Source organism: Rhinoderma darwinii, chromosome 7 (genome assembly GCF_050947455.1).
Source record: "Rhinoderma darwinii isolate aRhiDar2 chromosome 7, aRhiDar2.hap1, whole genome shotgun sequence".
Classification (NCBI taxonomy): domain Eukaryota; kingdom Metazoa; phylum Chordata; class Amphibia; order Anura; family Rhinodermatidae; genus Rhinoderma; species Rhinoderma darwinii.
In genome coordinates, this window is record NC_134693.1 from 17,012,350 (window position 1) to 17,033,578 (window position 21,229).

The 21,229-nt window shown below is 43.4% G+C and overlaps 2 protein-coding genes across 4 annotated transcripts in view; one reads left to right on the forward strand and one right to left on the reverse strand.

Moving 5' to 3' along the window:
- Positions 1-21,229, forward strand: part of ST6GALNAC3 (ST6 N-acetylgalactosaminide alpha-2,6-sialyltransferase 3) — a 183,093-nt gene that overhangs the window by 9,147 nt on the left and 152,717 nt on the right. The window lies entirely within an intron of this gene.
- On the reverse strand, positions 10,587-12,151 carry LOC142657062 (uncharacterized). Its single transcript, XM_075832111.1, has 3 exons — positions 11,876-12,151; positions 11,518-11,671; positions 10,587-11,402 (listed from the first exon to the last, which is right to left on the reverse strand). The coding sequence occupies exons 1-3, from the start codon at positions 12,057-12,059 to the stop codon at positions 10,739-10,741; spliced, it is 1,002 nt and encodes a 333-aa protein (XP_075688226.1). The 5' UTR covers positions 12,060-12,151; the 3' UTR covers positions 10,587-10,738.

Sequence of the window (21,229 nt, forward strand, 5' to 3'; positions counted from 1 at the left end):
CTGAAAAATGAGAGATGGAGTCTGATTGGTTTCTATGGGCAACTGCTCCACTTTTCCTTTGTGCCTGTTTTGATAAATCTCCCCCATTGTCCCTTCGGGGAAAAAAACGAGCTAAACCCATGAAAGTAAGGGTATGTTCACACGAGGTCATTACGTCCGTAATTGACGGACGTATTTCGGCCGCAAGTAACGGACCGAACACAGTGCAGGGAGCCGGGCTCCTAGCATCATAGTTATGTACGACGCTAGGAGTCCCTGCCTCGCTGCCGGACAACTGTCTCGTACTGAAAACATGATTACAGTACGGGACAGTTGTCCGGCAGCGAGGCAGGGACTCCTAGCATCGTACATAAGTATGATGCTAGGAGCCCGGCTCCCGGCACTGTGTTCGGTCCGGTACTTGCGGCCGAAATACGTCCGTCAATTACGGACGTAATGACCTCGTGTGAACATACCCTAATAGTTATATATAGTAAAATTATATTAAAGGGGTTATCTGGGATTTTAAAATTGATGGCTTCTCCTTAGGATAGGCCATCAATACCAGATCGGTGGGGGTCCGACTCTCGGAACCCCCGCCGATCAGATGTTTGAAGGGGCTGGGACGTATGAGCGCCGCAGCCTCTCCATTGTTAACATGGATTTCATTTTCCGTTTTCTATGGGATCGGTTCTGTGTGCGGTGCAGGACCAGCGTCAGAACCCGGCAAGGTCGGGCAAATGCCGGGGCCCACTGAAGGAGGGAGGGGCCCTTTAAGACACTTCCACGGAGCTCAGGGGAAGTTAAAATTATTATTAACCCCTAGATGTCCACAATTCGTACATTTACCGTCCATCTGCCGATGCCTTGTGCAGCTGGAACGTAGATATACGTGGCCTTCTACAATGTCCGATTGTGCTGTATAGAGACATCTCCTGTCCATATGCCCTATTAGCCCTAGAGGGGAGTCCTGGGTGGAGGGGGAAATCCTATGCAATGTTTCCTTACTAGTAAATCAATTGCATGAAACCACCAAAAGTGTGACTATAAGGCCAAAAATGAGACCGTGTTATTGGGACACTCAACCTGCAGCCTAATTTATTCGTTCAGGAAGCCTAGATAAAAATGTCTGCCCCCGTGATCACTGCGTTACCTCATGAATATCCAGCACTGAGGACCTCCAGGATACATACAGTACAATGTGGATGATTTTAGTAGCTTGTTTTATAACGTGGCTGCACTTTTATACGGTGATAATCTTACTGTATGCGCCATAATAATAAACACCGGCAAACTCATTTTAGAACAGGAATTGTTTACATCATTAAAATTAATTGGGGGCAAAATTCTTAAAAATTGCATTTCATGTCTATTATATTTGTATAGTTATCGGCCGTGGCAGGGAAAACCGCTGAAGCGATAAGACAAACTTGGAAGTGCCCAGCGCATATTATGTAACCAGCGTGCTGGACAAAAGGTCTGTGCTGCGGGCGAGTGATGATGAGGGTTATAGTACAATGATTGTTTCATTATCTCAGCAAGTGAATGTTTCTTTCTAATTTGTAAATTTATTTAAAGGCTATGTTCACCTTTTTTTAAAAAAAACAAAAAAAATAAACATATATATATATATTTTTTTAATTTATTTAATAAAAATGTCTATCAGGGTCTTTGGTGGAACTTTCTAATTCGTTTTTGTTTAAAAATAATTTTTACATTTTGAGATACAACTGCTTTGTATCCTGAAACCTGAATCCGTTAGGTCAGCGGGTCCTCGTGTCTCTGATGTTTCCTTAGGGTATGTTCACACGCAGTAGCAAAATACGTCTGAAATTACGGAGCTGTTTTCGCCTGAAAACAGCTCCTGATTTTCAGACGTTTTTGTAATTAATCGCGTTTTTCGCGACGTATTTTACGGCCGTTATTGGAGCTGTTTTTCAATGGAGTCAATGAAAAACGGCTCCAAAAACGTCCCAAGAAGTGACATGCACTTCTTTGACCATCTTTTGACAGCGACGCGTAAAATTAAACCTTGTGGGAACAGAACATCGTAAAACCCATTGCAAGCAATGGGCAGGTGTTTGTAGGCGTAATGGAGCCGTTTAAGGCGTAATTAGAGGCGTAAAAACGCCCCCGTTACGTCTGAAAACAGTGCGTGTGAACATACCCTGAGGGTAACCAAATAACAAGAATAAATAATTAACATAAACATAATTTTTTTTTGAAAACACAATTCATGAATCAATCATCACCAAATTATTGTACCAAGTCCACCCGGCATTATCTGGGAGACTTAGGTTCAGTTCACCGCGTTGGAATCAGCGCCAAGAAATGACGCAAACCGCCCCGTATTGATTAAAATGGGAGGCATCGTTATTTTTTTTCCAGATGACTTTTGGCCGCTCGCGGGGAAAAAAGCGGCATGCTCTTTCTTCGAGTCGTTTTCGCCTCTGACTTCCCATTGAAATCAATAAAAGGCAGAAAAAAACCAGCATTTTTTGCTTGCGATTTTGGATTCGATTTAACGGCTGCGAGTAGAAAACGCTGCAAAAAATGCAGGAAAAAAAGTGTCAGACAACGCTAGCAATTCAAAATCCGCAGATTCTTTCTGAATGTCAAAAAAACTCTGTGTGAACAGGGTCTAAGCCCCACTAATAAACATTGTAAAAAAAGAGAAATATGAAAAAAAAAGGAGAGAGTGGACGGGGTCTTTTCTTCAAAATCTTCTCCAACTGGTCTTGAACGCCACTGAATACCGGGTTTATAAAGGGGAACTCTTCCCGCCGTTAGCCCTCAACATCCAATCAGGATACAGAAAGTCTTCCCACGCGCAGGATAGAAAGTTCCAAAACCAGCTTGTACATTCTGCATAGCTGACCCACAGGTAGGTACCAACTGTACTAACAAGAGGGGTGCGAGGGGGAAACCACAAGAATACCAGGAAATCACAAAAATACATACATTTTGAAAGATAACTTATGGTGGCTGAGCTAAAGCGCTATGGGGGGGCCTTTCATACAGTATGGTTTACATAAAAATGACATATATTCTTAGGGGGCAGTATTACAGTAGTTATATTCTTAGGGGGCAGTATTACAGTAGTTATATTCTTAGGAGGCAGTATTATAGTAGTTATATTCTTAGGGGGCAGTATTACAGTAGGTATATTATGTTACATAGAGGACAGTATTATAGTAGTTATATTCTTGTATATAGGAGCAGTATTATAGTAGTTATATTCTTGTATATAGGGGACAGTATTATAGTAATTATATTCTTGTATATAGGGGGCAGTATTATAGTAGTTATATTCTTGTATATAGGAGCAGTATTATAGTAGTTATATTCTTGTATATAGGAGCAGTATTATAGTAGTTATATTCTTGTATATAGGGGGCGGTATTATAGTAGTTACATTCTTGTATATAGGGGCAGTATTATAGTAGTTATATTCTTGTATATAGGGGGCAGTATTACAGTAGTTCTATTATGTTACATAGGGGGCAGTATTATAGTAGTTATATTCTTGTATATAGGGGGCGGTATTATAGTAGTTATATTCTTGTATATAGGGGGTAGTATTATAGTAGTTATATTCTTGTATATAGGGATAGTATTATAGTAGTTATATTCTTGTATATAGGGGGCAGTATTAGGGTATGTGCACACACACTAATTACGTCCGTAATTTACGGACGTATTTCGGCCGCAAGTACCGGACCGAACATAGTGCAGGGAGCCGGGCTCCTAGCATCATAGTTATATACGATGCTAGGAGTCCCTGCCTCTCTGCAGGACAACTGTCCCGTACTGTAATCATGTTTTCAGTACGGGACAGTAGTTCCACGGAGAGGCAGGGACTCCTAGCATCGTACATATGTATGATGCTAGGAGCCCGGCTCCCTGCACTGAGTTCGGTCCGGGACTTGCGGCCGAAATACGTCCGTCAATTACGGACGTAATTAGTGTGTGTGCACATACCCTTATAGTAATTATATTCTTGTATATAGGAGGCAGTATTATAGTAGTTATATTCTTGTATATAGGACGCAGTGTTATAGTAGTTATATTCTTGTATATAGGGGGCAGTATTATAGTAATTATATTCTTGTATATAGGGGGCAGTATTATAGTAGTTATATTCTTGTATATAGGAGGCAGTATTATAGTAGTTATATTCTTGTATATAGGAGCAGTATTATAGTAGTTATATTCTTGTATATAGGAGGCAGTGTTATAGTAGTTATATTCTTGTATATAGGGGGCAGTATTATAGTAATTATATTCTTGTATATAGGGGGCAGTATTATAGTAGTTATATTCTTGTATATAGGAGGCAGTATTATAGTAGTTATATTCTTGTATATAGGGGCAGTATTATAGTAGTTATATTCTTGTATATAGTAGCAGTATTACAGTACTTATATTATGTTACATAGGGGGCAGTATTATAGTAGTTATATTCTTGTATATAGGGGGCGGTATTATAGTAGTTATATTCTTGTATATAGGAGCAGTATTATAGCAGTTATATTCTTGTATATAGGGGGCAGTATTATAGTAGTTATATTCTTGTATATAGGGGGTAGTATTATAGTAGTTATATTCTTGTATATAGGGATAGTATTATAGTAGTTATATTCTTGTATATAGGGGGCAGTATTATAGTAATTATATTCTTGTATATAGGGGCAGTATTATAGTAGTTATATTCTTATATATAGGGGCAGTATTATAGTAGTTATATTCTTGTATATAGGGGCAGTATTATAGTAGTTATATTCTTGTATCCGTGCATTTTTTGGGACAGTATTATAGTAGTTATATTCTTGTATATAGGGGGCAGTATTATAGTAGTTATATTCTTGTATATAGGGGGCAGTATTATAGTAGTTATATTCTTGTATATAGGGGGCAGTATTATAGTAGTTATATTCTTGTATATAGGGATAGTATTATAGTAGTTATATTCTTGTATATAGGGAGCAGTATTATAGTAGTTATATTCTTGTATATAGGGGGCAGTATTATAGTAGTTATATTCTTGTATATAGGAGGCAGTATTATAGTAGTTATATTCTTGTATATAGGAGCAGTATTATAGTAGTTATATTCTTGTATATAGGGGCAGTATTATAGTAGTTATATTCTTGTATATAGGGGACAGTATTATAGTAGTTATATTCTTGTATATAGGGGGCAGTATTATAGTAATTATATTCTTGTATATAGGGGGCAGTATTATAGTAGTTATATTCTTGTATATAGGAGGCAGTATTATAGTAGTTATATTCTTGTATATAGGGGCAGTATTATAGTAGTTATATTCTTGTATATAGTAGCAGTATTACAGTAGTTATATTATGTTACATAGGGGGCAGTATTATAGTAGTTATTTTCTTGTATATAGGGGGCGGTATTATAGTAGTTATATTCTTGTATATAGGAGCAGTATTATAGCAGTTATATTCTTGTATATAGGGGGCAGTATTATAGTAGTTATATTCTTGTATATAGGAGCAGTATTATAGTAGTTATATTCTTGTATATAGGGGGCAGTATTATAGTAGTTATATTCTTGTATACAGGGGCAGTATTATAGTAGTTATATTCTTGTATATAGTGGGCAGTATTATAGTAGTTATATTCTTGTGCATAGGGGGCAGTATTATAGTAGTTATATTCTTGTATACAGGGGCAGTATTATAGTAGTTATATTCTTGTATATAGTGGGCAGTATTATAGTAGTTATATTCTTGTGCATAGGGGGCAGTATTATAGTAGTTCTATTTTTGTACATAGGGGCAGTATTATAGTAGTTATATTCTTGTGCATAGGGGGCAGTATTATAGTAGTTCTATTTTTGTACATAGGGGCAGTATTATAGTAATCATATTCTTGTACATAGTAGGCAGTAATGTAGTACTTGTATTCTTGCTTATATGGGTCAGTATTATAGTAGATTTATAACAGTAGTAATAATAATAATAAAGAATATGCTTCCCTTTCATTTCTCTTCCATTGTCCTTCTTGAAATGAGAATCATTGAGGAGATGGGGTATAGGAGGAAATGAAATGTATATACATGATGTCTCTGTACATTTGACCTTAGTTTCCTTTCCTTCCTCACAGTCCCTCTCGTGGATTGCTATGTTCTATATTCAGCGTAATTGTATCCCTGATATGTGTGATTTTCTGTGGCCTTGTGGTTGCAGGATTGGATTCTAAGCTTTGCTTTATATTAAGTGCGTGGAAGTGCGCCAAAATATATAAACATGTCTAAGTACAATATACTGTCTGCCGATCCGTCAGCAGAATGTCCATGAATCTGTATTGACCATCAATAGAATTTAAGAAAAACTGTTTACCTTTATTAGATTATTTGTGATTTAAAAAGCCCATATTTATCAGATAAAATGCGAACAAACAAATCCCGTCCACCATTGATTGATCAAATGTTTGTATAATATTTCATTCAAAATGAGCCATTAATGATAATTTAACTAAATGTATGCTCAAAACTCCACTGATGGAACCGTTGTTCATCCTGAGCTTCTTGGTTCATGAACATAATGCGATAAGAGAAGACTGACACATTGGCCAACCAGTAGAATGGAGGTAGCAAGGTGGAATGGAATGGAACTCTGTATAACAGTGCAGATTGAAATGCCAGTCAGGGCTTGTGAAAAGCTGGGTGATGACCAGGGGCGTATCTAGGAAAGACTGGGCCCCATAGAAAACTTTTGACTAGGCACCCCGTCCACTTGGTGCCACACACAGCCCCCCTGTAGATAGTGCCTCCTGTAGATTGTGCCATACAGCCCCCCTAAGTAGATAATGCCACACAGCCCCCCCTTGTATATATTGCCACACTGCCCCCTCCCTTGTATATAGTGCCACATGGCCCCCCTCCCTTGTATATAGTGCCACACGGCCTCCCCCCCTTGTACATAGTGCTACACGGCCCTCCTCCCTTGTAGATAGTGCCACACATCCCCCCTTGTATATAGTGCCACACAGCCCCCTGTAGATAGCGCCACACAGCCCCCTGTAGATAGCGCCACACACAGCCCCCCTCCCTTTGTAAATAGTGTCATACAGCCCCCTTTTATATAGTGCCACACAGCCCACCCTTTTATATAGTGCCATACAGCCCCGCTTAGTATAGTGCCACACAATCCCCCTTTTATATAGTGCCATACAGCCCCGCTTAGTATAGTGCCACACAGCCCCCCCTTTTATATAGTGCCATACAGCCCCGCTTAGTATAGTGCCACACAGCCCCCAATGTAAATATTGCCACACAGCCCCCCTTAGAATAGTGCCACACAACCCCCCCTTATATATAGTGCCACACAGCCCCCCTTGTATATAGTGCTACACAGCACCCCCTCCCTTGTATATAGTGCCACACAGCAATCCCCCCTTGTATATAGTGCCACACAGCAATCCCCCTTGTATATAGTGCTACACTGCTCCCCCCTCGTATATAGTGATACATAGGTATCCCCTTCTGTATATTGCGACACAGCAATCCCCCCTGTATATTGCGACACAGCAATCCCCCCTGTATATTGCGACACAGCAATCCCCCCTGCCCCCTCCCCCCCAAAAAATAAAAAATATTGTACTTACCTTGCCCTGTTCCCACGACGGACGGAGCACTGCACAGCCTCCGGGCGGAACGCTTGCTTAGACCAGTGTGATGGAGTGACATCATCACACTGGCCTGTGCATGGAGTCTTCCCAGCGCCTTATAGGCTGGAGGCCTAACGTGGCCTGCAGCCTATGGTATTCATTTGTAGTATTCATCCTGAGAACGCAGATACAAGTGAATGTGGCTGTCGCTAGCACCAGCGTCCCCTCCGATGCTAGCGACGCCACCCGGCAAGAAGGGGCCCGTGCCACCTCGAGCCCCGTAGTACCCGCAGAATGGCGGCCCTGGGCAACTGCCCCCCCCCCCTAACGCCGGCCCTTCCTGTAGCCTAGTAATTTGTAGAGTAGGGAGATACCTTCCTGCTCTGCCATAGTGTTCAATAGTATCTGCGTCCTAAGGATGCAGATACCATTGAATGTGGCGTCACTACCGCTGTAGTAGCCATAGTGACTGCTAGCGGCGCCACCGGGCATGGGGGGGGCAGGACAGCGGGAGGGACAGACCCCTCATGCCGCGGAGCCACTGTGGCTGCTGCAGCGGTAGTTACGCCACTGGGTGATGACCACTATTGTCACTATAATGATGGCCATTAGTGGTTGTCACCCAACACTTAGGGGGAAGCACTGTTTAATGATGACTTGTCCGCTCTCCTGACAGGTCTATTTTAGTAAATACTTATATTACTCATGAATTAACCATTCTGGAGCATCTTTTCTTAAAACTCTACTTTGTGCCTCTTTTATTCCTCCTGGGAATGTATGCATAAATTAACAACTAGGCGTTACCTACCATTCCTTTGTCAATTGGATGTGTCCCTACATATTCTGACAATGTCCAATTAGTGGCAACAGTGTTAGGCCTCATTTACACGAGCGTGTGCGTTATGCGCGCGCAAAAAACGCTGCGTTTTTCGCGCGTTTGTATTGCGTATGGTCTGCGTATACGCAGGCTTGTTGCGTTTTTTACGCGCACAGGACTAGCGTTTGCATCGCGCATAAAAAACGCCGAGGGGATTATTGTGACGCCTGCCTACAAATAGGCCAGCTGGCCCAACCCCTGCTTGGTGGTAGAACCCAGTTTTGAACCTTCTTTCCGCCTCTGCAGAAACAAGCGTGTGTTTTTCCCTTTACGTTGCAATTGCCTTGACATCCAACTATTATGGCTTCGCCATCGCTGGCACGTGTGCTTCTTCTCTGGATGATTTCACGTCGGTTTGGCGAGCGCCAACACATGCTGCAGCACCGGACGTCTGTAAGAACTCGCATTTGGGTTCATCCACTTGTGGCGCAACATACTATAAAAGGCCATTTCCATACCCTGTATGAGGAGTTAAGGCGGCATCCCGAAAAATTTCGTGCCTTCTGCCGCATGTCTGTGGCCGCGTTTGACCTTCTTCTTGCGCAAACTCGCTCTGGTCTCACCTACCAGAATACCAACATGAGACGCTGCATTTCGGCCGAAGAACGGCTGCTTGTGACCTTGAGGTATGTGTGAAACGGATTGCACTTAGACCATGCCGCTGTCTGCTTATCCAGCCCTCCACTAACATATGTTCTGCCTTTGTATTTCTTTCTCGTTTTTTCTTAGATTTCTGGCCACAGGCAATAGCGATCATTCGTTGCATTTTGAATTTCTTTTGGGAGTGACCACCATTTCGTTCATTATCACATCCACCTGTGTCGTGTTGTGGCAGAGTTTAAAGAGCACGGTCATGCCGCAGCCCACGACAGAACAGTGGCTAAGTATTTCGGAGGGATTTCTTAGAGCGACAGAATTTCCGAATTGCATTGGTGCCTTAGACGGCAAACACATTCGTGTGAGAAAGCCCCCACGCAGTGGCTCCCAATACTTTAACTACAAGCAGTTTTTTTCTATGGTCTTGTTAGCCTTGGCGGACACCAATTATAGTTTCACTATTGTTGACATTGGCTCGTATGGAAGCTCCGCTGATGCACGCATATTCCGTTCTTCAAGAATGGGAAAACGACTCCTCAATAGGCGACTGGCGGTGCCGGAACCTTCCATCCTCCCGGGCTCCAGTGGCCCCCCTATCCCGTATGTTATCGTTGCGGATGAGGGCTTTGCACTCACTAGGCAAGTCATGCATCCCTTTGCAAGAAGGGGCTTGGATGACCGTCGGCGCATGTTCAATCTCCGCCTGGGACGAGCTCGGCGCTGTGTGGAATGTGCCTTTGGCATTATGTCAAACAGGTGGCGTGTATTTCTCTCAACCATGCAATTGTCCATGCCGAATGTCACACGTGTTATACAAGCGGGTGTAGTTCTGCATAACTTCTGCCGCATTAATGATGCTAACTTTGATGCAGAATATATCCTGACACATGCAGGCACCACTGACAATGTCCCGGTGAATCCTCAAGGGCGTTCTGTCTCTTCTGGCCTTCGCGTGCGTGATACGTTGGCAGCATATTTTGCGTGCCCATCTGGACCAGCACCGTGGGGGCCAGAAGACCTTTGAAGGGGTGTATGTTCTTTGGCGGCTTCACTACCCACGTGTCATGTGACCATGTAACTATTGTGTGTATTTGTGGGTTTGGGGTTGGGTTAGGGACGCGCAAAACCAGAGGACCCTTGACGCGCGTTGCGAGCTTACATCTCTCAGGGGTTCAGCAGGACTTTATACAGTTGCTGAGTTACTTTCCCCATATATCCTGTGGTGCCGACTACACTTTAGGACCGTCCAAGTGCAAGTGTAGTTCGTTTGCCTCGGGGCCCATGGCAGGACCTAAACTTTGCAATCGCTTTCAAGCTATGTCAAACCCCGACAGATGAACTAAAACCTTATATCACATGGCCATGCATTGGTCCAAAAGGCCAGAGGTGTGTGAGAGTGTAGGCAAAGGAACATTGTGGCAAACCTTGTGTTGTGTGGTCTAAATGAATAATAACATGAAAGCAAACCATTAACCATGATTATTTTACTTGATGGCTTTGGAGCCAACTAAAACGTTTGGCACCTGAACATACACACGAAGAACATGGTGTAACGAACAAAAAAACAACAGCGTGCGCACACAACAAACGTGGGCAGCCTTGCACCACACACAACATTGCCGTCCAAAGATATTCCCACCAACACACTCACAGGTGTTGGTATCTTTGTCCTGGGGAGGCATATTCCTGCATATCAGCACCACTATGCTGGACCTGGAGCTGGGTAGGTTGTCCCTCGCCAGCATAGTGGTGCTGATGTGGTGGGTGGAATGTGTGCCCTGGCAGCTGGTGAGCCATAGGGCGCATGTAGGGATACGGCCGTACCATCTGGGGAACAGGGTGGAATTGCCCAGGCACCTGGGCCGTGGGTGGCGGCATGTAATTATTTCGCCACTGCTCTATTGCCGTGAAACACATATGGGGATTGTGTGGCGGTCTGCAAGCGTCGATCAATGTGACGATCGACGCCTGCAGACGGCCCATAAGGTCCATCGGCACCAGGCGTAGGAGGGGGACAATGCTGCGGCCGAAGGCATCATTCCCATCCTCCTCTGCGGCTCGCCTGAGATAGTCCAGTACCCGCGTATCCACCTGGGCAGCTGTGGAGGGCTGTGGGGCTCGAACACGCCGACTGCGGGCTCGCACGGGCCGCTCCTGGGCTGGAGAGGCAACCGGCCGTTCTGACTGGCCTGGTGCGGGCTCCTGGGGTGTCGGCTCGGGGCTGGGTGGCAGGATATTGGGAGCAGGGGGTTCGGCCACAGACTCCCCCACGTCAGTCTCCTCTGCTGTGTCCTCCAAATTGTCGGTGGTTCTACAAGGAGCAAAAAAAGTATGACTACAATATCTAACATTGCCCACAACAACACGTTGGCAGACAGGACCTTGGCAAACACACATTACACTCATGCAACGGCATAAACGCTTACGTGCGCATATCCATGATGTCCTTCAGGAACATCAGCTGCTTAGTATATATGTAGGGCCGTTTGCGAGATGCCCCATCTCCGCTGCGTCCCTTGTCACCCATCTCTCGCCTGAATTGATCACGGCAGCTCCGCCACCGTGTCTTGATATCTTGGACTGTTGGATGTAACAAAAACATAACACGCCATCAGAACTATCACCACTCACTTCAAAATGAAGGGCCCTGCAATGGCAATGCGGTGGGACGTGGGGAAGCACCTGCTCCACCAAAGTTTCTCGTGCTAATGAGCGCAATACACATACAGGGCCCAGGTTTTCGATAGGCATGACAGACATTGACAGAAAATGCCAGGTACTCACCCAACCGAGTGCGGTCCCGGGTTCGGCCAGTCTCCCACTCTTGCCCAAAGAGGTTTTTGGCCACCAACTCCCATGCGTCCTCCTTCACCGTCCTGTTATGATACTCCTCACATCTGGTATCCCATATCGCTGGATGCTCCTGGACAAAAAGGATGAGGCGCTCCACATCCATCCCGCGCGGCATGGCTGTAGTATGGCTGTGAAACGCTCAAAACTATCCGCACACAACTCTCCTGGCACTGGCTAGACTTGCCCCCTCGCACTTGAAAGGCAGGCACTTCCTGGTTTGGAGAAGCTTTGTGTAGCTTTATAGACTAATTAGAATGGACATAACAGCTCTTGCGTGTTTTTCGCGCATGCAACGCAGGACCGTCCGTGAGGCATGCGTTGTTTTCACGCACCCATTGAAGTCAATGGGTGCGTGTTGCGTGAAAAACGCACGATTATAGAACATGTCGTGAGTTTTACGCAACGCACTCACGCTGCGCAAAATTCACGCATCGTCTAAACAGCCCCATAGACTATTATAGGTGCGTACGACACGCGTGAAAAGCACGCGCGTCGCACGCGCGTATAATACGCTCGTGTAAATGAGGCCTTAGGCCTCCTGCACACAACGGAGTGTCAGCCGTGAGCCTCCCGCGGGCTGTGCACATGGCCGCGGACATTATTTTCAATGAGCCAAACACGGCCGTAATAAGGCTTGCCCGTTCTTTCTGCAGTCCGAGCTTCGGGCCATGCACGGACCGTGGAAATCACGGTAGTGTGCATGGCCCCATAGGAATGAATGGGGCCGCAATTCTCCCTTGGATTTTTGGGGGAATTGCGGCCGCAAAAGCACGTTCATGAGGCCTTAGACTGTGTAGGGATACACCTTATTGACATGGGGTATAGTAACACCCAGTTGTCAACTCATTCATACATTTCCAGTAGGAATAACAGAGGAACAGCAATGTAGAGTTCCAAGTAAAATAGTTTTTTCATGGCGAATACAAGGATTTAGTAAAACAGACATGTCAGGAGAGCGGACAGGTCACTTTTAAACATTTTACTAGCAGATTATGGACTCCAGACCCTCTGCTCATTGTAAGGGAAGACATCTGCTACCTCGCCGCTGCGCTGGCTTTGAAGACGCTTTACCGCCTCTGTGCAGAAATTTGTAATAGATAAAAGGTTCTGCAGCTGTAAAAGTTTTAGCAGGAAAGAGGCCGCGCTCTATCCGATGTCAGATTATCTAATTATCAACGTAGGTCGCCATGGTAACCGCAGGCGGTGACGTTATGGATTGGGCAGCACCTGATACATTCTTTAGTTATTGCAACATTGTAACCTCACTACTTATTCTCTGCAACCCCCCTCCCCCTACTGCTCAGGGACATAGGGGCTAAAACCGCACCAGGCATACAGGGCGTATGTCTGTATTCTGGATTTATATCCCACATCCTGCTGAAATCTAAACTCTGTGCCCTGTGGGCATCCAGCTGTGCATGATGACATAAGGGGCATGTCCAGTGTTACATAGATAAAGCTGAGTCACTGCTTAATGGACATTTTCTACATATTTTTAAAATACTTTGTCAATTCTTCATCATTTTCAAGATCTCTGCTTGATTTCAGTGAATAGAAACATTCTTGTTTACAGACAGAGGCGGAAAACCTGTACAGATCTAATACTTCTCACAGCTGAGGGTTTGTTACAAGTACATCCAGTCTAGGCTATTGAGATAAATGCATCAGCAGCACAAATCTTCTCATATCCTGATCATTTCCTACAATCTATCAGTGCAGGTAAAATGTAACAGTCTGGCGTTCATGATGTTTCAAATGCAGAGGATTGTCCAGACTGGGTACAATTGTAGCAAACCCTCATCTGTGAGTACAAGATATGGATGAATTTAACTCTGCGTTTGCAGTGTGCCTGCTTGGTGGATGTGCAGGGACATCTCCCGGGGGCCTAAGCCAAACGTGTTCATTGGTCCTTTTGGTCTCCGTCGGGCTGGTATACGTCGCTAAACCTTTTTTTAAATCGGATGGAATAATGCAGTCTGTGGCGCTATTCCATACAGAGGCATCCCACATAAAACGTATACTATGTGGTATACATATTTTTAACATGCGCGTCCACGAGCGACGGATGACACTGTATACAGTGTCATCTGTCAGAAGTATACGTCATGAAATACTCACAACGTATACCTCCGACGTAAACGACGCAATCAGCAGTGTGAATAGACCTTAATAAAGTAAAACAAAATACATATACATGTACTACATTTTTAAGAACAAAAGTGTAATAACTTTTATTAAACAAATATCATTAAGCATAAAAAACATACCAACCTGTAACTATTTGGTGACCACAGTAACAATGTATATAATAAAGAAAACAATGAATGGAAACTAAACATTAACTTATATGTACCCCACAATGGTACTTATAAGAAGAAAAAAAAAAAGACCCCGTACAGCTAAATCAACCGAAAAATAAATAGATAAAGTTATGACTGTCAAAATCTGGGGAGGCAAAAATGAAAAAAAATCCTTAGTGGTTAATAATATAGGCGAGGGGGATTACTAGATTACTACACACAGAGTGCAATGTATATACAGTATACAGTAAGCTCCCTCTAGTGGTGCCTGCAGGTAGTCAGAATTGTTGAATTTAACAATTCTGACTACAATATGGCCTACATTTAAGACTGGCGTATCTTATGCCCATCTTAGTAAAGGAGATAGCTGTCGGGATTTGTGCCAAATTTATCAAAAGGTGCCGCCTCTTAATAAATTTGGCACATTTCAAAATGTCTGAGAAGCAGAATATCAGATCTACGCCAGCTATGAGCACGTGCAGATTTGTGACACAATTTGTGCCAACTCTTCCTCTTGATGCATTTGGAGACCATGCCCACTTTTCCTCATCACTTTCCAAATTTGAGAAAAGTCTACATTTTTGGCACAGATTTGTCGCACGTTATCGTTTGCGACATTTTTCGCGCCCAGTTTACGCCAAAATCTATCAGGAACTGCTTAGTAAAGGTGGGCCTATGTCTATGCATGGGATTTGGAAATCTGTATCAGAAAATAGAGCTCTGACCGCTATAATTTGAGACCGATGTAGATTAAAATAGAAAATGGTGTTCAAGGATGGACATTCCCTTTAAGATAACAGTGATCTCCTTCTCTTTGTGACATTCCCTTTAAGATAACAGTGATCTCCTTCTCTTTGTGTTCCGTCTGCTTTCTTCTGATTTCTTCTGATTTCCAGTCCCACTTTTCTCTATTTTATCACAATACGGGGAGATGTTCATGTTCTCCTTTGCTTTCCGTTTCTGGGAAAGGTGTCATAATAATTTGCTATCCGGGATCATATATAAAGTGACTCCACAATGGAGTTTATTTGACGGATTTTCCCTCTTTTTATAGACGCGGTGATAACTTGAGCTGCTGTTGGAATTGGAAATCTTACATCTCCAGGTTAATACCACACAAAGAAAAAATTTTACTGAAGGAAACCGCGTCCGAAATATAAAATCATTTATACCTCTCTGCCTTTACGGAATAAGAAGTTCTCTTTAAGAAATATAGGCCTATAAATACCGGAGGAGCAGCCATGGCGCCCACTCTGTCTTTTCTTTTGCCAAAAATAATTTGCCGTGAAACCGCTCAGGTATCTCAAGAAACATTCGGCGCCGCACTTCCGAGTCTTTCTGAATATTGCACAATTTAAGTTTAAAGTTTATCTATTCCCTCACTTTTTTTTCTAAAGTGACATCTTTCAATGATAGCTCCCATAGAGGTGGTCACCCATCTTTACCAGACTCCTGAAGGCAATCCTGTCTGGTTACGTATCCATACTTAAAATGGGGGTGTAAGTCTGTTATATACTTGAAAAGCTCCTCCCAGGAGTCGGAGACTACCTGTCGTATATATATGTATATACATATTTTTATCCAATCACATGATAAGTATGTTGTTTATTTTTGTGATTGGCTAACAATGTGTATGCATACCTATCAACATATGAATTCCCATTCGCAGGACATTATTAAGCCCCGCCTTATTCCACACATGATTGCCCACAAAATCACTCAGAAACGCCTACTTTTGGTAGGTAAGCCACGCCCAGTTGGTAGGTAGGGTGCTCGTAAGACTCCTCTCTACTTAAAGGGGTTGTCTCATGAAGAAAACTCTTTTTTATGTACCCTCCAAGGACATATGGATATCATAGAGGTGCTGGTCTTCCATTTCGAGACTCCCCTTTATGGGCCAGGGTGGAGAGCCAATGACCAAGAGCGTCTCTTGCTCTGACCAACTCGGTCCGCCCATGTTTAACATGGTTGTACATTAATTTGAATAGCTAGCATGTAATGCTCCATTTCTCCTGCAGCACGCTAAATGAGGCTTCCCACCCGGAGATAACAGCTGATGTTTTTGTACCTGGACCAGCAGAAATCAGCTGATGGCCTTGCCAGCTTCAGTTTAAAGGGTTTCTCCGCTTTGGATAATCCCTACTTGTTAGAAGGGTCCGGTGACAATAATTTGATTACAAAGTGTCCCCCTGCTGGGACCCCAGCCATCAGCTGTGATCTGTGCGGAAAACTGTCAGTAAGTGGTCCATTTCACAGCAGCGCCACCACAGGCGAAATTAAGTATTGCACAGTTTGCATCAAATTAAATTGGTTGTCTGTGTAATACACCTATATCCTTCCAGAGCGAGAGACGCTTTTTGTAACTGCTTTCCACTCAATAATTTTCTTACCCAGACACTCCTTTAAAACTTCCACGACTTTTCTTTGACAGCAGGATAGATCTCCCCCATTAGAGCCGTTTATAAAATGAAAAACAAAAAGTGACTCTGAGCATTTAGCGTTTTGTTAATGTAAAAGCTACGTAATAGGGAAAATTGCTTTACTCTCCTATCCGGGGCTTATTTTTCCTAACCATATCCAGTCTTCTGACTACATTTCTCCCCCTGAGCTCTGTAGGAAGCAAAACCATTTTCACCATGAATAAAGGAGTCACATTTAATACAGTTTTATCATAAATAAAATATAAATACGGTAGAAAAAAAAAAAAGATGCTAGAGACTTTACAATCAATCTGCAAAGCGACTCAGAATACAGAACATGTTCTTGTACAAGCAATTTTCATTTCATACTCTAGGGGGCAGCAGAGCTCCATTTCATAATATCGTATTGCTCATAATTCAAAGGAGGCGCATTTATTTATTTTCTAAAACGCGTCTCTGTCAGTGTTCAAATATTTTTTTTTTTGACTGTCTATTTTGGAGCATATTCTTTGAATCAAGAAAATTTGTGTGCAGTTTGTTTAACGCGCCCATGACAGCTGCGCAAGGCAATAACTGAGTTTTATTGTGCAGTTTGAGCAGATCAGGATGAAGTGTATATAGTAAAACACAATTTATTGAATGGTGCCATGATGGAGATGGCAAGTCTGATCAATCCATTGTGCTCACTGGCGCTGGGGTATGCAGGAATCAAACGTAAATGATTCTGAGGAGTCGGATTTATATCCTTGAAAATAAAGAAATATTTGGAAAAATAAATAAATGTAATTCGATTTATATTCTTTATTATTTTTCTTGTATTAAAGTGACGGTAAACCTATTAAATATTGCAAAATTGCTTAGGTAGCAATTCCTGAATATACTATGAATCACTCCTTTTACAAGTAGCGGCGGTCCAGCAATAGAGCAGGGAAGTCGTGACATATTCAGATCTACTGGGACTACCCTGTGAATACGTCAGCAGACACAGCCTGATTTACAAATTTATATATGGCGTTGGTTCTTATACTCTGTTATTAACGGGTTAACTTCAAAAGTCCTATAAAAGCCTCTTTGGGGTGTGAAGAGAAAAATAATAATCAAATAACTAATTATAATCACTGACCTGGCAGACATTCCTGGCTCTCTTGTAGAAGCACTGCTCTCCCATGGTCCCAATGACAACACTTCCAGTCCTCATCTTAACAGCAGTGTTGTCATAGGGAGCCTTAACATGGATCAAAATCATGATCTACATCAATGTCCACATGCTTAGGCTTCGTTCATATCTGCATCGGAACACCGTTCATGGGTTCCGTCTGAGCTTTCCGTCGCGAACCCATGAACGGAATCCAAACTGAAACCAACGAAACCATAGCTTTCCGTTTGCATCACCATTGATTGCAATTGTAACGCATCCGTTGCTAATGGTTTCCGTTTGTCACCGTTCTGTAAAGTTTCTGTTGTTTTGACGGAATCAATATGCTAGTCAACTGCGCTATTGATTCCGTCAAAACAGCGGAAACCTTACAGAACGGTTACAAACGGAAACCGTTTGCAATGGATGCGTTAAGGGCATGACCACACATGGCGGAATTCCTCCGCAACTGTCCGCATCGATGCCGCACAGAATCTGCGTTGCAGATTCTGCAGCGGATCTGCACAAAATGTGCAGTACATTGATGCGGACTGGCCGCTGCGGACTGCAGGAAAAGTGCTTCTCTTCTCCCTATTCAGTGCAGGATAGAGAGAAGGGACAGCACTTTCCCTAGTGAAAGTCAAAGAAATTCATACTTACCGCCCGTTGTCTTGGTGACGCGTCCCTCTTTCGGCATCCGGCCCGACCTCCCTGGATGACGCTCCAGTCCATGTGACCGCTGCAGCCTGTGCTTGGCCTGTGATTGGCTGCAGCCGTCACTTACACTGAAACGTCATCCTGGGAGGCCGGACTGGAGACAGAAACAGGGAGTTCTCGGTAAGTACGAACTTCATTTTTTTTTACAGATACATGTATATTGGGATCGGTAGTCACTGTCCCGGGTGCAGAAACAGTTACTGCCGATCGCTTAACTCTTTCAGCACCCTGGACAGTGACTATTTACAGACGTCTCCTAGCAACGCTCCCGTCATTACGGGAGCCCCATTGACTTCCTCAGTCTGGCTGTAGACCTAGAAATACATAGGTCCAGCCAGAATGAAGAAATGTCAAGTAAAAAAAGCAAGACGCATCCGCAGCACACATAACATGTGCATGACAGCTGCGGACTTCATTGCGGAACTTTGAATCTCCATTGAAGTCAATGGAGAAATTCCGCCATGAGTCCGCCACTGCTCCGCAACAGACAGAGCATGCTGCGGACACCAAATTCCGCTCCGCAGCCTATGCTCCGCAGCGGAATTGTACGTATCGTGTAAACGAACACTGCTAAATTAAAGTGAAAGTCAATGTAGAAACGGCTCCGCTGCGGATTAACGCTGCGGAGTGTCCGCAGCGGAATTTAAGTGCAATTCCGCCATGTGTGAACCCGCCCTTACCATTGCAATCAATGGTGATGTAAATGGAAAGCTATGGTTTCCGTTCATGGGTTCCCCTGACAGAACCCACAAACGGAACCCCGAACGAAGCCTAACCCTAAACTGAATAGGATATAAACATTTATGTGGATTTTGATCCTTATCAATGGGGAAATGTACTAAATCTGTGGCAAAGGAAAATATAATCAGATTGTTGCTTTTATTTTCCAAAGAACCACTAAAAAAATGAGAGCTTGAATCTAATTGATTAATTTGAGCAATTTGAGCTTTTCTCCCGTGTACTTCTTTTCATAAATTTCCCCCAGTGCCCCTATGACAACTCTGCCCAACAGGAGCAGTAATCAGATGAGACCAGTGCTTGTATAAAACGTTCAGGAAAAAGATGGTTTCTCAGTAGCTAAAAATTGGTGCTTTTTTTTTTATATAGACCAGTGTTCCCCAACCTGTGGCTTTCCAGGTGTTTTAAAACGATGACCCCTTTTGTGCCCTGACAGCCGCAGGCTGGTAATACCGCTGTGATACTATGTGAACTCCTATACAGAGCAAGATTAGTTATATATCTTCCAGTAGGCCTCATGCACACAGCAGGGTGATGAGCACAAGGCTGTACGGCAGCTATGGAGTCTCCTACAGGGACACTGTGTGCTGCCATATGGTGCTCTGTGCCGCCACATGGTGCTCTGTGCCGCCATATGGTGCACTAATATTCTCCATATACACTACCGTTCAAAAGTTTAGGGTCACTTAGAAATGTCCTTATTTTTGAAAGAAAAGCACAGTTTTTTTCAATGAAGATAACATTAAATTAATCAGAAATACACTCTATACATTGTTAATGTGGTAAATGGCTATTCTAGCTGCAAACGTCTGGTTTTTAATGCCATATCTACATAGGTGTATAGAGGCCCATTTCCAGCAACCATCACTCCAGTGTTCTAATGGTACATTGTGTTTGCTAACTGTGTTAGAAGGCTAATGGATGATTAGAAAACACTTGAAAACCCTTGTGCAATTATGTTAGCACCGCTGTAAACAGTTTTGCTGTTTAGAGGAGCTATAAAACTGACCTTCCTTTGAGCTAGTTGAGAATCTGGAGCATTACATTTGTGGGTTCGATTAAACTCTCAAAATGGCTAGAAAAAGAGAGCTCTCATGTGAAACCCGACAGTCTATTCTTGTTCTTAGAAATGAAGGCTATTCGATGCGAGAAATTGGCAAGAAACTGAAGGTTTCCTACAACGGTGTGTACTACTCCCTTCAGAGGACAGCACAAACTGGCTCTAACCAGAGTAGAAAGAGAAGTGGGAGGCCCCGCTGCACAACTGAGCAACAAGACAAGTACATTAGAGTCTCTAGTTTGAGAAATAGATGCCTCACAGGTCCTCAACTGGCAGCTTCATTAAATATTACCCGCAAAACGCCAGTGTCAACGTCTACAGTGAAGAGGCGACTCCGGAATGCTGGCCTTAAGGGCAGAGTGGCAAAGAAAAAGCCATATCTGAGACTGGCTAATAAAAGGAAAAGATTAATATGGGCAAAAGCACACAGACATTGGACAGAGGAAGATTGGAAAAAAGTGTTATGGACAGACAAATCGAAGTTTGAGGTGTTTGGATCACACAGAAGAACATTTGTGAGACGCAGAATAACTGAAAAGATGCTGGAAGAGTGCCGGATGCCATCTGTCAAGCATGGTGGAGGTAATGGGATGGTCTGGGGTTGCTTTGGTGCTGGTAAAGTGGGAGATTTGTACAAGGTAAAAGGGATTTTGAATAAGGAAGGCTATCACTCCATTTTGCAACGCCATGCCATACCCTATGGACAGCGCTTGATTGGAGCCAATTTCATCCTACAACAGGACAATGACCCAAAGCACACCTCCAAATTATGCAAGAACTATTTAGGGAAGAAGCAGGCAGCTGGTATTCTATCTGTAATGGAGTGGCCAGCGCAGACACCAGATCTCAACCCCATAGAGCTGTTGTGGGAGCAGCTTGACCGTATGGTACGCAAGAAGTGCCCATCAAGCCAAT